This window comes from Zingiber officinale, chromosome 5A (genome assembly GCF_018446385.1).
Source record: "Zingiber officinale cultivar Zhangliang chromosome 5A, Zo_v1.1, whole genome shotgun sequence".
Classification (NCBI taxonomy): domain Eukaryota; kingdom Viridiplantae; phylum Streptophyta; class Magnoliopsida; order Zingiberales; family Zingiberaceae; genus Zingiber; species Zingiber officinale.
In genome coordinates, this window is record NC_055994.1 from 150,973,741 (window position 1) to 150,991,717 (window position 17,977).

A 17,977-nucleotide genomic window follows, 5' to 3' on the forward strand; every position below is an offset into this window, starting at 1 on the left:
AAATAATAATAATAATATATTAATACTAATCCTCTACAAACTTAAAAATAAATTATTATTATTATTATCTTCTTGCTCTAGATAAATCCATATGACATAATACACATAGAACATAAGCCCTATCTGTCCTGTCCTAGTCAACATGACTCAGACATTAAGTCAAATTTTAACCAACTAGTTCCAAACGTGGCTTTAAAAATTCTTGACTCGGGCATTAAAAAAAATCATCATTAATCAGATCAGATAATGTTAAATCTGAGATGTTCATTTTCATCCTATAAAATTTTTTTACTGATCATTAAAATAAATTAAAAAGCATTTGAGAGATAGTTTAGAAGTCCAGCATCCCTTGATTACAAATTTTATTTGAAAAAAAAAATTCTTATAAATAAATCATGAATACTTGGATGATAACTAGACGGTCCCTAACTCGGGGGCTTGACTCGGGCATTAAGTCAACATCAAATATGGAACATGATAATGATTTATGAAAACAAATTTTGCAATATCTGCGCAAGCCTTTTACATGACTCAGGCATTAAGTCAAATTTAGGCAACTAGTTCCCAACGTGGCTTTCAAAATGGTTGACTGGTAGACTAAATTTCACTGTTATCTAGTTAACTTCAATCAATTCGTAAGTATGGATTCATAGGTGCCATGTTTAAATTTCCACAATGTCTTCCCTAATTGTCTTCCATAATTAGGCAACGGTATTGTTTGCTTATGTAGAAGTTAAAATAGGAGCAACAATTGCAACATTATTTGTGTTTTTATTTCAATTATATCGAATATCCAAACATCACAACTTTTATATTTATCAAAGGACAACTCTACTTGTTACTGTATAATCGTGGACCGGATGGGATTCGAGTTGATTAGATATTTTAATTGACTGACCCGAAGTACTTGATGGCCCTTTAGGAATCAAAATTTAAAAAACATGGAACATGAAAAACCATAAGCTTGAGACCTCTAGGGTCGTACTCGAAGGCCTTTTAACTTCTAAGGTCGTTAAATATTTTTGACTAAAGGGGATTGAAGGCTATCTGAATTCCAAATTAAGAAAAATGAGAATGGACAAACTTTTAGGAATAGCAAGACTACAACGATATCTATTTGACATGAATTTCAAGCTTAGAGTCGTCCAACACTGTAGGATTAAAAACTTAAAAACACAAAATATTGAGAACTCATTGTACTAAAATTTGATTGTGCACCTCCTAAACACTCTTCACATTCCGTTCTCAGACTACGTGAAGAAAAGTAAATCACACAGTTAATTTATAGTCGATCATCAAGTAATTAAAGGGTAGAAGGAATTTTTTTCTGAAGACTTGTATCAATCGAAAATTGATTCATGTCCCATTGTAATAAATTTATCATCCTCTATAATCAACTGGGCAACATTGAGACACTCGCACTTGTGAGAACACTAGAAGTGCAGCAATATGTAAGTGACATAAATTCATCTCTAAAGATATCAAATATTTTTAGCAGAAATTATTTGATAGCAAGGACTCAAAATTTGTACCAAGTAGACGTTTTTGCAATTTTAGTGTTCCCCTCAGTCTTTATGTTCTTTTTTATTATTATTTAGAATCCTATTAAATCGTTAAACATGTTTATTTGGCTACTCGTCAAATAGAATCACAAATAATTAATTTCTAATTTAGCAATAAAAAGATGAACCAAATGGGTTTGGGCGGAACAACCTTCTTTTGAGGAATAGGTACACCTTTTGATAAATTTCAAATAATTAATTTCTGATTTTCGGATAGATGCTATCTAACTTTAAACATACGTCATAATTTTAATTTGATCCGTTATTTTATAATTTCGAAGCAGTACAAATGCAATTTTGTTACTAACCGATATTTGATGTTATCTCTTAATTAGCAAAAATATCGGAAATGATTATGTTTTTTCCAAACCGAGCTAAAAGCTCATCAATTTCCAATCGATTCTTTAACTTTTAAATTAATTGAAATTTAATTATTTTAAAAGGATATTTTTAATTAGATGTCAAAAACCCGATCTTGAACAATCATTTACTTAAAAACAATAAATTCATCAAGAATAATGCTTTTTAATTTTTCAAGCAAAAAAAACATTATAAAATAAAATAATATTTTTATTTTTTTATGGAAATCTTCAAATTTGCTCTTCGATGCCATCATTTGAATTGGATGAAATTGAAATACCCCGAAAGGTTTAATATCAAATACAAGTACATTATTGAGTTGGAAGTTTAAGATATTAACATCTTGGTCGATTTTATCAAACTATTTAATCATATTTTAGACATCCCACATTTCCATATCAAATCGTCCGGATTAATTAACCTTGTATGAAAATATATATAAGCGGGATACTACATCAATAAAAATCTCTGTAAAAATTTCCGAAATCAATATTTTATCAACAAACTAAGCAAGTATGAATTCTTTGACCAATTTACTGATCCAATAATGGTTCGATCACTGGGGCCTAAATTAGCTGCCGTTAGTTGAACATGGCAAGAACGTCACGGAAGAGTTGCTTTTTCTTCGCGACTGTTGTGTGTTTCGTGTAATTCAAGTAGGTATGCAATTTCATAGAAATTAAATCCATGTCCATCGGCAACTATAAACGCTACCTTCTCAACCAAATTATAATAATAGGCTAATTTCCCTATTATGTGCAAAGTTATAATAATCAAAAGGACAGATGGGCCCATAACTTGATCAAGGAAATTGACTTGTAGAGTTCAATAATTCAGGTAGATAGAGCCAAAATAGCTATCTTGACACTAAAGTAAACATAAAGTCCTTCAAGTTCCCTTATCCTATAATAATTAAAACATACATTATATGATGCTCTAAAGGTAGGAAGGTTGCCCTCCTTGAAACCAATACATACAAAAACTAATTTAATGAAGATGAGGATGTTAAAATAAATATATAAGATTATAATATATATATATAAAGAAACTAAGTTGATATTGTTAGGATAAGTTCATGAAAAGCCAATAGATTGGATGTAAATGTTGGTGCAGCGAGATTTGCAATAAAAAAAATATTTTTCTCGATCTTTCAACTCTAAAATAGTAACAATAAAATAATAACAAATAAAATAAAAGAAACAGAAAATAAGAGACTCGATAATTACACTTGGTTACAACCTAGATGATTGTTAATCCAAGACGATTAAACATAGCATTAAGAATTTCATTCTCTGAAAACGGATAAACATTTTACACACTTAGAGAGCTCAAGAGCTGCTAGGAAATTGAATACTGAGTTGAATGATTAATTCTTAGCTCCAGGAGCATTTATATAGCTCTTGAAAATCCTATCTCGAAACTTGAGGGTGCCTTCAAAGGGGTTACGGGCACCTCCAAGGAGATAAGTGGATAAAACTTTATCCGCTCGCAAACGATCTGCTTGACCCAGATGAGGGTAGGGGTGTCAAAAATGAACCCGGCCCGACGACCCAACCCGAGTCGACCCGAAAAAAATCAGGTTCGAGTTGGGCATTTTCGGGTTCGGGTTGGAGAGTAAAATTTTCGGGTTGGGTCAGGTCGGGTTCGGGTTGACCCGGGTTGACTTAAATATAGGATTTTCTGGGTTTTTTGGAGTTAAATCAAATTTTATTTTAAAAATTTAGATGTTTTTATGTATATTTGTATGATAATAATAGAGTATTGAGATAAAAGTGAAGAATTATAGGGAAAATAGTCCAAAAAAGTCGTTTTGAATCGGATTTCTGAGTTATATGGGTCGGGATCGGGTTGGTCGGGTTCGGGTTTAGGTGTTTTGGGTTGAACTCGGGTTCGGGTCGAGTTCGGGTTGGGTTAAAAAAAAAAAAATTCAACCCGACCCACCCGAATTGACACCCCTAGATGAGGGCACCCTCAATGCTGTTGAGGATGCCCTCAAGCTAAGAGGGCAGAGACGCCTCCAACGATCGTTGATAGCGCCCCAGTTGCTTTTCCAGCATTTCTTCATCTTCTCTTTAGCTTCCGAAGTCCAATTGCCTGGGTGATTGCGGCCAACCAAAATAGTAATTTCCAGTATTCTCCTCGAGTAGGCTTTCGCTCTGGCTTCTCGTCCCTTGAACATCGTGCACGTTCTTCTCGTCCACCGGTATACTCTTCCACAACTCTTTCGTCCTTCAAACACACCGAACCCGTCGGCTCCCTTCCCGTGCCGTCCTTCTCGCAAGCTACGCCTTCCGCTCGACTTCCTGCGCTCTTAAATTCCTGCACACTTAAACACAGGGATCTAAATCAAGCAGGACCTAATGTAATTTGGTTGATCACATCAAAACAATTACGAGGACCAACAATCTCCTCCTTTTTGATGTGCATCAACCCAAGTTCAAGTTAGGGTAGAAACAGACAATAAGTAATTTAAAGAAATTACTAAAGTAACATTTTAAGTATAAATATTGCAATAATAGAATTTGTAATTTTCTAAGAAAAAAATATTAACTTAATCCTATCCAAATATTTTTTTTTTAAATACCATTTTTTTTAAAAAAAAAATATTAACTCCCAAAATATTAACTCCCCCTAAACTTGTTCATATCTCTCCCCCTTTGATCACAACAAAAACGGAATAGGAATTTTTCAAAATAAATTCTAAATTAACAAAAAAACTCTAACCTTTACGCAATTCAAACAAAATATTATTGAGAAATTTTTAAAAATGTTTTAAAAAAATCGTTAAAGCATTTTCTAATTTCTATTTTCATGCTTTATCAATAAGTTAATCAAACATTTTATTTCAATATTTTGACTTCTAGGCAGTGGCGAGACACTAGACTTTCTTGATTATTGGAGCAACAACCACTTTCTTAGACAAAATTTCATAAAGAAATTAACTGTTTTATTTTTCTTGCTGAAAACACTAACTCACAAAAATTTAATCTAGAAAAGATTTTGAAATCCATTATAGATTTTTTCCTACTGAATTAATCAAGTATTTAGGAGGTACATAATTTTTGGAAACTTTTCTAAATTGTCCCTGATGTTTTCTAATATACTAATTCAACTTTCCATAAATTTTAAATTTTGATTTTTGAAATTTATTTAATTTAACGCATGCATCAGTTTTTAGATTTTCAATTTGCATTTTCAAATTATCATTTTTTTATTTTAAATTATCTAACATTAATTTTAAATTAGCAATTTCTTTTTCTGATTTTACTAAGTCTTTTGTAAGAACTTTGATAAAATGAAAAAACTGTTTAGGAGTTAGAGTACGTACCTTACTTACCTCTTTTTCTGATGCTCCCCCTACATCGTAGCTTTCTTCTGATGATTCTCCCCTTTCATCTATGATCATCTCTGAGCTGGTTTCTTCTTCAATTTGATGGTTGACTATCAGTGCTACTCCCGAGAAAGCTTCGACTTTTGATTCAGAGGATGATGATTCATCTCATGTAGCCTTCAGACTCTTGTGTTTAGAGGACGTCAGTCTTTGAGACTTCTCCTTGTCCCTTTTCTTTAATTTTGGGCAGTTATCCTTGATGTACTCTTCCTCGTTGCAATTATAGCATCGGACCGTCCTTATGTTGCGTTTATACTTTCTCGACTGCAATATAAATTTATTAGTCTTAATAAACTTATTTAACTTTCTTACCAATAGCGTCGCTTCAGTTTCGTCGATTGACGTTTCAGAGTCAAGATCATTCATCTCAGCTTGTAGGACAACATTGAGATTTGACTTCTCTATTTGTTTAGGTTCTGCAATTCGAGATTCGTGAAGTTCAAATGTAAAAAATAAATTTTCTAGCGTACTTACCTCAAAGTCCTTAGAGATGTAGTCTACTAAGGAAACTCATTCTGGAGTTCTTGGGAAGGCGTTGAGCTCATACCGCATCGAGTCTCGATTTGTTACCGATTCTCCAAGGTTGTTCAGTTGAATTATTAGCTCCTTGATTCTTGCTTGGAGTTGCGCTACCTTCTCGCCATTGTTCATCCGGAGATTTGTAAGTTGAGTCCAAAGTATGTCGCGCCTTGCTAACTTCGCTTCTGAGGTGCATTCGTGGAGCTCTAGGAATTTTTCCCAGAGGCCTTTGGCAGAGTCGTAGCTTCCGATCCGACTTACCTCCTGGGGCGGCAAAACGCTGAGCAGATGAAACTCTGTCTTTCCGTTGATCACGAAATCAATTTGTTCCTTTTTCGTCCAGTTATATTCTTCCTTGACTTTAGGGACTACAAAACCATATTTTATAATTAAAAGGATATCAAATTCTGTTTTTGTAGAATACCTCCATTTGGCGTTTCCATGTAGCGAAGTCTCCGTCGAATTTCGGGGGATGAATACTTGCACCGGCCATCATCTTGATAATGATGCTTTAGTCGGCGATCAATCCTTCTGAGACGGTCTTGCTCTGATACCAATTGTTAGTGCAGCGGAACTGGCAAGAGGTGAGGAGTGAATTGCCTGCAATAAGAAAAAAACCCTCCTCGATCTTTCAACTCTAAAATAGCAACAATAAAATAATAACAAATAAAATAAAATAAACAGAAAATAAGAGACTTAGCAATTTAACTTGGTTACAACCTAAATGGTTGTTAATCCAAGGCGGTTGAACAGCACACTAAGAATCTCCTTCTCTGAAGGTGGAGAAGTCTTTTACACACTTAGAGAGTTCAAGAGTTGCTAGGAAATTGAATATTGAGTTGAATGATTAATTCCTACTTCCAAGGGTCTTTATATAGCTTATGGAAATCCTATCTCGAATCTTGAGGGCGCCTCCAAGGGGATAAACGGATAAAACTTTATCCGCTCGCAAACGGTCTGGTTGACCCAGTTGAGGGCGCCCTCAAGCTGCGAGGGTAGAGGCGCCCTCAATGCTGTTGAGGGCGCCCTCAAGCTGCGAGGGCAGAGGTGCCTCCAACGACTATTGAGGGCGCCTCCAGCTGGTTTTCCAATATTTCTTCATCTTCTCTTTTGCTTCCGAAGTTCCGATTGTTTGGGTGATTACGACCAACCGAAATATAGCTCATTTGAACCTAATTTTCGACTTGCTCCTCGAACAAGCTTCCGCCCCGGCTTCTTATCCCTCGAACGTCACACACATTTTCTTGTCCACCGGTGTACTTTTCCGCAGCTCTTTCGTCCTTCGAATGCACCAAGCCCATCGACTCCCTTGTCGTGTCGTTCTTCTCGCTAGCTGCGTCTTCTGCTTGACTTCCTGCGCTCTTAAGCTCCTGCACATTTAAACACAGGGATCTAAACCAAACAGGACCTAACCTAACTTGGTTGATCATATCAAAACAATCACGGAGACCAACAATAAAGAGCAATAAATTGAGAAAAATAGATTGTTGATAGTAAAGCAATGTATTTTAGTTGAGACCAAAATTGTCTACTTGCAGTAAAAGCAATGAGCTCATTTTTCTTAAATCTGGAATGATCGTGTAGAGGGTTGATATTTAGTGATGATGGAGGTCCTTTTTTCCTTCAACAAACTAGTAATAAAAATCAAAGACAAATAATAATAATAATAACACTAAATCTTTATATGGCTGTACAATTCTGATCTACTGTTATCTTTGTCATGTGAACACCAAATCCTAATTGACAAACTTTGTGCTAAGCTAGATAGATATTAGATAGATATTTGGAGTCATGAAGTTTGAACAGTCTTTCATGTTAAGCCATGAGTGAACAAAAAGCTGATTGAGGCTGCCTAGCCAAAACTGCGGCAGCACAACAATGTGAGGTATTTGCGTTGACAACTACTAAACTTTAGTCAACTTCTGAGATAAAATAAGTCAACTAGAACCTGTACAAGTGAAAGTAATTCCCTATGAACATGAAAGCCAACTCCTGTTACAAAGGAAAAAAAAACAGAAGAATTAGCATTGGACCAGTTAAATAACATCTATGCCTCAGCGAGGGATGTTGATGTAGTACAAGAACATCGAACAGAAATAAATATGACGGACATAAGAGATCCTGAAATGGGAAAAGCATTTGCAATAAAAAGTATTCAATATGAAGATTACTTCAATAGACGTATAGTTACCGTACTATTGTCGATTATTTCGTGATAAAAACTTGCTTGCACAAAGCTCCAAATTCTCATGGCTTATATGCATGTTCTGCAATTTACATCGACAAAAATTCTCTCTTAAATTTCAAATCAGAAAAAGGTAAGTATGCGAATGCAGAAGGAAACATAAGAAGGTAAAAGCAAATAGTAGATACAGTGATCAATGCCATTTTTATTGTTGTCCAATTTGGATCAGGTTTTCTTTCGAGTCCTTGCCAAAAACAGTACAGAAACTAGTGAATAACTTGATAAAAATAACTTGAAGAGGAATTTAGAGATATTAATTTGCAAAACTGGAAGGAAATATATTGAGTTCAAAGAGAAATGTTAAATCAATCAAAACCTCAACAGCTAGACCATTTCGAAGGCGAACTTTGTGATGTATATTAGACTGTTGAGCTTCACAAGTCATAGATAGCTAGACATAATAGAAACATAATCAGCATCAGTATGTAATGAAAATTAACAGATTTGCAACAGGTAGTTCAGATCAATCATGGACGAACACTATACTACCTCATTGAATAGCTCCGTTAGTGGCGATTGCTGGAACCTTTTAGCTGTTGAAAGATTGAATTCCTACCAAAAATGAAGGGAGAATTCAAACAGGAGTAGGCCTAAATTATTCCCCTTTTAGGGAATAGTAAACACATTACTGAAACCTTGGGTTTAGTTGATTCTCGTTTAGCACATCGATATACACCAATAACTCCTTTACTTGCAAGAATCTGTTTAAAGCAAAATTAGTTCACTCAAACACTAGATGAAAACCACTCCATAAAGAGAAATTTTGCAAGCATATTGTGTAGAGTACGACAATATGAGGTACATATTTGTCTGTAAGAATAAAAGTAATTAATTTGCTGCTAAAGTATACAGAGGTCAGATTAAGCTTCTAACCTTGCATTCTCTACTTTAGAAAACTAAAACAGAAATAATTCGTACCTTTGGATTTAAGGCTTGAGCTTTGAATCTTATGGGGATGTGTTTTCCTTCAACATTCCTTTTTTCATCAATAATGTTAAGTAAATAAACAAAACTAATTGTTGAAACACAAAGTAATGAAATATGATAACAGTACTATGAGTAAATTTCATTTGAGTACTCTAGTTAAAATGCTTATCTGTGAATTTCAATGACCTCAAATACAACTGAAATAAATCCTCACTATATTCTTCTTGAATAAGAGAAGCACATATTGCACCCTCTCCAATTTAAAGCATTGATCCATGACTAATCAAAGAGAAATATGCAATAGAAGAACATACATTTTGATTATTCATTAATATTTTTATTAATTTAATTATTGCAGGATCAGAAATTGCCAATACACTGTGGAATAGATACACATTAGAAAACAAGACTAATACAACTCAAAATAGAATTATATCAATAAACAAATAATGCCACCATCATGAATTAAAGACACGATGTATATCTCTATTCACTTGGGGGAAAAAGATCAGATTTTAGTGAACACTAACTTGAAAAACAGAAACACTATAATTTGTTTGATCAGACCAGTCATCTGTTATTACAAATTGAGGGCAAACATGTTTTCCTTGTAGTTTGTTCTTTCTCTAATGTCAAAATGGGCCACAAAAAGGACAAATTATGTTATCTAAAACTTTAGCCAAATGTGTCAACAATGCATGTTAACTTGTCCTATCGACACACATCATTAGACAATATTAAAACCCTGCTTGTGCAAGTTTACTGTAGCTATACTTAATTATATTAGATTGATTCAAAATGATAATTCTCATATTCAACTAGTGGATTCACATAAATATAGAGCTAAGTGCAAAAGATGTATCATAAATGTAGGTAAATGCAAATGTGCAAGATTAATATGTAGCGCTTGAGGTGAATAATTCTGTTTTTCTTTGTTATGCAGGAACAACAAGAGTAATACGCACTAGACCAATACCAAGGAAGATTGATAATCAACTAAAGATCATTAGAGTGTTAGCCCAAGCCTTTATCAGAAAAATTTAATATGCACAGAGAATCAACTGGTTGTTTATACCTTTATGTACAGAAGCTCAAGTGGAGGCTCATTTACAGCTTTATTTATGTTTTCTCAAATGGCTATCAGGTTTTAAAATCTTAATTAAAGGTTATAAAACAAGATTTATCAATATGCACAATTTACATTACCAATGCAACACAAGGTAAGCAATAAGAACTCGATCAAGCCAATGTTAAACCTATTATTTTTATAGTGGTTCAACCATTTTACCTACATTTACTAATTATGCTCCATACTTAGATTCAAACTTATTTTCAATCATTCACCAAGTTCAGAAAACCTTTGACCAACACCATTTTGGAAATGTATCTGGTGATTCATTTTTCTCTTCTCTCTTCTTATGTCAATTCAGTCTAATGAAATGAACAAATTCAGTTTGATCCAAGTTGCTTGGAAGAAACATCACCAATATGACCAAGAAGTCTAATGAACTAAAACATATGCTTATAACAAGCACATAATGTAATTCGATAGTCTTACAAACTACAAGTAAAACAAAAATAGAATTGCAATCAAATTTTCCTAAAGCAATAATTAACTTTCCTGTATCATTGCATTGCAGGCATACTATTACACTAAAGCAAAGGAAGACAACTCACTCGTGTGGTTGAATTCGTATTGAACTGGTAGCACCTCCTGTAACACTAGGATTATGACTATCTGAATTCTGCATATTTGAACAAAATATGTAGCCTTGAGAGTAGCAGAGTGTCATATAATATTTAAAAATGGGTTTACTATATATCCAAAACTTTGGTAGTCGAAACAACTGGTTAGTATTTTGCTATGTATATGGCGTCAATGATTAGCTACAGAAAAAAACAGATTATAGCTTAATGACACCTACCATTGAGGAAGCAGATGTGTTGTGTGCTAGAGCCCTGTCATGAGTTCTAAAATTGAATTCCTATAAAAACAAACGAGGCAAAAATATCACCAACATAAATTGGAAAATTATGTTTAGCAAATCTAAATAACTTATTTAGTTCATGAATCTTCAGGCACTAGGAGAAAATGGAAATGCATAGGCATACTTTAAATTTTGGCAAACTGGGAGTAGTCTTTTGAGGAAGTGGCAGAGATGGAGCCTCAAGAATCTGCAAATTGCAAAAAGCTAATACAAGGATCGTGGCAACTGTTTCGAACACCTATCTTTTAGCAATGTTGGGTACTTACTTTTCTGTTCAAAGGGAGTGCTTTGAAGGTAGAAAAAGATGGTGCCATCCCTTCTACACGGCATTTAGAATCATCCGGCCTTTAATAGGTTGAGTAAAATATTTAAATAACCATCTTAATTAACAAATGAAGGAACAGAATTCAACTGCGTTACTTTTGTTGTTGAGTTCTTAAACTAAGAGCCCTTCTCGCAGTTTTCAATTCAGGTTCCCTTGGTATTGTAAGCTTCAATCTTGGAAGCCGGTTGCTGGTATCAGCAAGCTCACTACTTTTGGTGTCTAGAAAATGGTGCTGACAGAATGAAGATCCATAATGATTAGGCATTTAAGAAGATTCTACCCTTCTTGTAAAAGGGGGAAAAATAGCAATATATATATATATCAGACTAAAAAAGGAAACAGAATAAGGGGATGGTAGTTGTACAATAAAGTCACATATATAGCTTGCTAGTCTTCAGAAAATACGCAATCTATTCTGCTGAAGAAAAAACGCCCTCAAGAAAGTGAAACAAAAACTTAATATGAATTTACAAAATGCAAATAACAATGCACTAAAAAATGTAACACGAAGAGTGACTTTAGAAGAATGTCTATTTGAATACTTTCGAGTTAAAGATGTACCTTTTCTGAGCCCTTGTGGAACAAGTCAAGTTGATGCTTTGAACCAATTCCCTGCACATAGTAGTAAAAAATTCACACACTCTCAGCAGCTAATTATAAATGTTACTCTTTTATATCTACTTCCATCCAAGCAAGGCAACAAGACAAAGTTGGTCTAGTCCTAGAAAAACATCTGAAATTTGTTGCATACCACAGCTATTGATTCATTTCCAAACAAAGAGTAGCAGCAGATAACAAGGACGTGACACAGTTAGACTCAATATTTGACAGCAACATATTAGCACTCAAAGCCACAGTTAAACATGGCTAACGCCCTGTTTGGTTGGACATTTTTCTCTCAGTCACACCTTTTAACATTCCTAAAATTTAAAACAGTTTTCAAGTAACCATTTTGTAAGCTAATTTCTTTAACATCAGATTCTGAAATGGACAGGTGAAGAAATGAAACATGGAAAATAAATAACATATTAAGTAATTTGCCAATTTTCCAGAAAAAGTGAAACAAAGAATAACAATAAAATACCTTGTCAGAATCATATGATTCATGATTCATACTATGGTATGTTATAATCCAAATGGAAAACCATAGCAGTTTGATTCAATTCAATACAATACGACATGAACCTTATTTTGTATGATTCTAAAATTAAAAAGTAAACGTATCAAAACTTACATGTAACCAATTAAAAATAAATATAACCCATATAGAATAATTTACCCAATATGTTAAAATTAATCAAAGACATTATTAAAAAAAAGAATAATTTGATGTTATATGATAAAAGTGTACAGATCAAAGATAGTGGAATCAAATATATATTTTTAAAGATACTTTGATGGTTTTAGAGACAAGATCAAATGCCAAAATCTCTAACCCTGTTAACCAAAGGAGAAAAATATTCTTGAAGGAACCACATGAGAATTTTGGATTGACCTTAACTATCTCCATTTGTCCATCAAACCTCAAATAACAAAACTTCTCAGGTCCCATGAACAAATGAGAACCTATGTCTCAAATATTTCTAGGCTTTTTAATTAGGAACAAGAAAAAAAAAACCCAAGTAATGGCAAATCATAAAAAAAAAAGAACAAAATATACATATTACTAACTTCACTGAAACTATGCTAATGAAGAATTTGATATAACATGAAGTTTATATTGCACCTTGTAACAATGGCCCGTCTCCAGTCGCTGCCTTTTAGCTGCTTGATGAGTATAATCATTCACATCTATGGAACCCTTTTCCTTTCTACATTCTAATTGATTACGGAATCTAAAAAAGAAAGAAATTTGAGATAAATAATTTTCCATCAAGGACTCTCCAGACAACAGAAAGGACATACAAAATAAGGAAATGATTGCATCTTATACTGAAATAGGTTTACTAAATTATAGTGTTCTCAAGGAATTTTAATCTCATATTTGGTTGACCATCCATGGGAGAAAAAAGTTAAGAAATTGACATATAGATTTAAATAAAGGGCTTACTGGCTCATCGGCTTCGCTTCACCAGGCCGATTTTGTTTGGCCAACTGACTAGCAGTGGGCTTCATCAAAGTTGATCTTTTTGACAAAGGCTTCTTACAGGCAGGTTTATGATCAACTTCCGATACACTTTGCGCCTCATAACTGTGGTATGTACATCCTATGCAATAAACATCTCATGAAACATAATGGAATCCAATGAATAATCTGAAATAGGAGCACCAAGCAATGTAGTCCAACCTAACATTGAAGTAGATTTTTTTTTTATCTGTTTCTTTGAATTTAGTCCAAAGCAAATAAGATCGAAGAAGTTGACCGTCTATTTCATTTGATCGAACATAATTAAAGACTACAATTTTTACAGAAGGGAAGGGCTGCGAGCCCAGATTGGATTCCAAGCTCTCATTTGGTGAAATGAAGGTGGGTTTGGAACCCAGGGCTTGGCAAAATTTTACATGGCCTTTACCCTCATAGTAGAAAGCACTTCTATCAAAGGCTACAATGATCATGACAAATAATACAATTTAGATTCCCAATGAATTAGCAGTACAAGATGACCTAATCTTCCCAACAGACATCCATTCTTTTGATGAACAAAGAGGAAGCACAACAGTTACAATCCTTTTGTTTGGGCAATAAAAGGTATTAACAAGAAAAAAGGCATATAACAAATCAGTAACTACAACAATGAGTCAATAGTCATCACAAAAGCTTTGGCCCTAGTAACATCAAATCAATGAAAGATTTGGAATATAAAAAGCATTTGTCACCAGCTAGTTCGATCAACTAGGAAAATAGGCTGCAGTACATATGATGACGAAGTGTCAAGAAAAGTGCCCCACCCCCATCTCTTCCCCTTCAACCCATACCTATATCGGACACCTACCACTCCATTATAGAACACTTGGCTGCCCCATTGATCACATCTAAAAACTTTTAGAATATGATGTGTTGAGTATCTAGATACTGACCCATTCATACTTGTACCTAAGCTTAATTAAAATAATCATTAGTGTACCCATTAAGTCATCACTAGACCAACTATTATGCTACTGTTCTACACAACACTCTCTTCGTTCATACCAATATATACTTATCACGATTTTTACAGTTAAGTTTCACAGTAAAATTCAATATTATTCAGTCATGCATTCAAATACATAAATATAGCTTTCAAGAAGGGTAAATCAATAGTTTTATATCATGAATCCTCTGTCGTATATCGAATTCCTGTTGAGAATATATAGGTAGCAAAAGTTGCAAATAACATGATTAAAACGTAGGCATTAAAGAGAAACACTAGCTGTAGCATCCATGTCATATGTACCTCTATCAGAATCAGAAACCATAGTCACCTCAGCCACAAAAGCATCCGTGTGGAGGATTTTGATTTCCAGATCTTCAAGATTAGAAGTGGTACTAATATTTGTTATTTGTATATCTTTCTCAAAAATTAACTTTGATATCAGAGCTGAGGAGAAAGAGATAGAAGTCAGATACTGTATCTCATAAGTGCCGTGAGAGAGAGAGAGAATTATTTTTTTTAAAAAAAAATAACACTTACAACAGATTAAAAAAACAGTATATTGCCTTCATAACAACCAAGGACTACATGACTTCCCTCATAGAATGTCAATAACATTCATCCACTTTTAACTGTGATCAAGTGGTCATCACAGAAAGATTAATTTGTTCAGTATCACCACTTGCTTTTAGGTTCAATCTGATATCGAATTTTCTTCCTCATCACAATCCCATAAAAATTCAAGGAAACACAAGAAACCATGTTTTGATTGCTCAACTCAAGGGATGTTTCGCTCTATCTTACCTTCTCAAAGTAGGATTACATAAAACCCATCTAGGATGCCAAAAACATTGGTATTTGTTTATTATAATTAATGCATATTACTCGTGCTCAGAAATCTATAATCTCATAGTCCAATAAATAACTGCATTTTCCCACAGTACCAAACATGACCCCTGCAAAAAACAAGGTTTAGTAATAACTATCCTAAGTTTCTAAGTAAAATATAGGGGAATACAAATACCAAAAGGTACGCTTTTAAAGGAGAACCAACGTTTTCTCAAGCTAGTTTACAACTTCAATTTGCTATTATCCAATAAGGCATATTCTCAATGATAAATATTTGCAATTCCTAAAGCCAAGACTCGCCAATAGTTTGTGTTAGATAGGAATACAAAATTCAAGCAGATAATTTCACTTTAAAAAAATAGAATTTAAAGTTGTTAGATTGTCATAATCAAAGTACCGAAATTTCTAATTAATATGATCTTGACAGTGCAGCAATTGATCGAATCTGCTTTAGATGGACACCAAAAACGGTGATGTGCTCTTAAGAAATAAAGCAAACAATTGTTGTGCATGGCTAATAAATTCCAAGCATTTGCAAATGTAAGGATCCAAGTAACCTTTTACCTTTGGTTGCCCTTAATAAAAACAAATATTATAGATTTTCAAGAGTAGGTTTCAACAACTCTAAAATGATTAAGAAGAAAGAAAGCGGGTTTATCCACACAAAAAATGACAACATAAAAGGATCAAATGGAAGACCTTAAGTAAAGGTATGCCGCAACAAAATCAAAGTATCATGTTTAGGAAATGGGAGGGAAGAGTTATAGTTTGAGCCTCAATGCATGACGAGCTGCTAATAAGATCACCGTTGGGGAAAGATGAATAGATTAAACTTCAACGAACCAATGTTATCATTCAATGATCTGCTAAACTCATGTGAAAGTTGACCCACTTTTAATCCTTTTCTTACCCCAGCAATGAGCTATCTGACACGACATTTCATCCCTTAACGTGAAACAAAAACACCCTGACTATGGAACAAATTTACGACGATAAAAAATTTCGCAACAGTCCGATCAACTACATCTCAAACAAGACGATATAATCGAATTCAATAAAACAGTAAAACCAATCAAACATCATGCAGATCTAGTCAAGATAATAAAAGAAGCCAGATTCCGCGTAAAACTACTAGGGTTTCGCGCATCCGAGGAACGATACGCACGAGATGGAGGGTAGCTCCTGGCGGATTCAAACCAGAGCTCCACCTTGCGTGCCTCCGCCAGCGTCTCCTCCCTGCCGAGGTCGAAAAACTTGGGCGCGTCGAACTCGTAATCGAGATCGACCTCGAAGCGGTCGAAAACCTCCGCCTCGGGGACGACCTCCTCCATCTCGTCGTCCATCGCTCCCCGATTGATAAGGAAACAGGAACGAGCAAGAAAACGTCTCCCTCGCAGGACGACGCCGGCGTCTGCAAGGACCTTCCTCCGACGAGGGTCGGGAAACGCCGGGGGAAGATTCCAATGTTAAAAAATAAATAAAAAAGGAGGCGGACCGAATTTGAAAGCGGGGTCGACGAGCGGACAACTGGAGGTATAAATATGCAATGACTATTTTACCCCTAATCCATTTCGATAATGACGATTTTAATCATCTATCAGATCGCATCAATATCCGAGCATAGGATAATTTAGTCATTTCGATAAACCGTTTAAATTTCAAAACTACAGACATGGTCCCAATTTATAACGATAAAATAGTAATAATAACGACAATACCCTGCCTGGCATAAGAGGATGCACACAGATCAAGTAGACTCACAGACATTTTAACCTGACTCAAAAAATATTTAGTTTATATTTAAAATTATATTTAATAATTTTTTTAAAGTTAATTTTAATCTATAATATTTTATGAGCAAAATTCAAATAAAACATTTTTTTAATAGAATCGTTAAAAAAATGACCCTTTTTCATTTATTACCCAAACAAACTTTTATTTCAACTCAATCTATTTTTATTTTGCCCCTGAAACTATGATGCAACAGGAGAATATTCAAGTTATTATTCAGATACTCATAGTTCGAACCTTAGCTATGACAAATTTACAGCGAACGTTTTCCGATTTATTCTAGTGGCCGATAGAAAATTTTCGTGGGGTCGGACCGGTCGTCCTATGTTTGATGTTATCCAACTAGTTAATCATTTTTTTAATTTATTTTTATTTTTAAAAATATTTTTAAAAATAATTGTTATGGAGAAATTATAATAGTTACGACTTATATTATAATTCCATAATTGGTATGACTATAAAGATGTAATAAAAATGAACCAAGAATATTGTTATGCATAAATATCACATTTAGCATCATGGTAGAGATGATAGACACTTTTAGGTAGTGATGGAATCAGACAAAAAAAAGAAAGAGGATGTTTAAAAAGGGAATTGGAGTTTGTTTTCGTTCTCGCTACTCCTCGGATTGTAATATACTTGTGAAATTTTCCAAGAACAAGAGGGTGCTCAAGCACACCTCCGTTCCCCCTAGATCCGTCACTGTTTTTAGGCAATGGTTCGTTAATGATAATACTTACCTTAATAAAGCTAGACTACTCGGTCTAACTTGTTTGTTATTCCTTGTTTGACAAACTAGGAACCGAAAGCATTATGAAAGAGGGGAACCAGATATTGATAGATTGTTTAGAAAAATTGAAACACGTGTTTAGATTTCTGAGTAGTTCTCTTCTAAAACTTTAATATACTCAATATATTTTACCTTCTAAAAAAATCATAATCTCATAAC

At 34.1% G+C, this 17,977-nt stretch overlaps 1 protein-coding gene across 5 annotated transcripts; it reads right to left on the minus strand.

Annotated features, from left to right (window-relative positions):
* Positions 1–7,481: 7,481 nt before the first annotated feature.
* LOC121982487 (protein TPX2-like) lies at positions 7,482–16,717 on the minus strand. 5 transcript variants are annotated; one of them, XM_042535580.1, is made up of 17 exons: positions 16,403–16,717; positions 14,692–14,835; positions 13,368–13,524; positions 13,044–13,152; positions 11,879–11,929; positions 11,413–11,549; positions 11,259–11,337; positions 11,117–11,179; positions 10,930–10,989; positions 10,682–10,749; positions 8,996–9,053; positions 8,713–8,778; positions 8,567–8,629; positions 8,394–8,468; positions 8,206–8,251; positions 8,024–8,099; positions 7,482–7,824 (listed from the first exon to the last, which is right to left on the minus strand). In XM_042535580.1, the coding sequence occupies exons 1-15, from the start codon at positions 16,578–16,580 to the stop codon at positions 8,243–8,245; spliced, it is 1,317 nt and encodes a 438-aa protein (XP_042391514.1). In that variant the 5' UTR covers positions 16,581–16,717; the 3' UTR covers positions 7,482–7,824; positions 8,024–8,099; positions 8,206–8,242. The 5 variants fall into 5 exon arrangements, with proteins under 5 accessions (XP_042391514.1, XP_042391512.1, XP_042391511.1 ...); XM_042535578.1 differs by having other exon boundaries at positions 8,029–8,099; positions 8,206–8,261; XM_042535577.1 differs by having other exon boundaries at positions 8,206–8,261.
* Between the last annotated feature and the right edge of the window lie 1,260 nt (positions 16,718–17,977).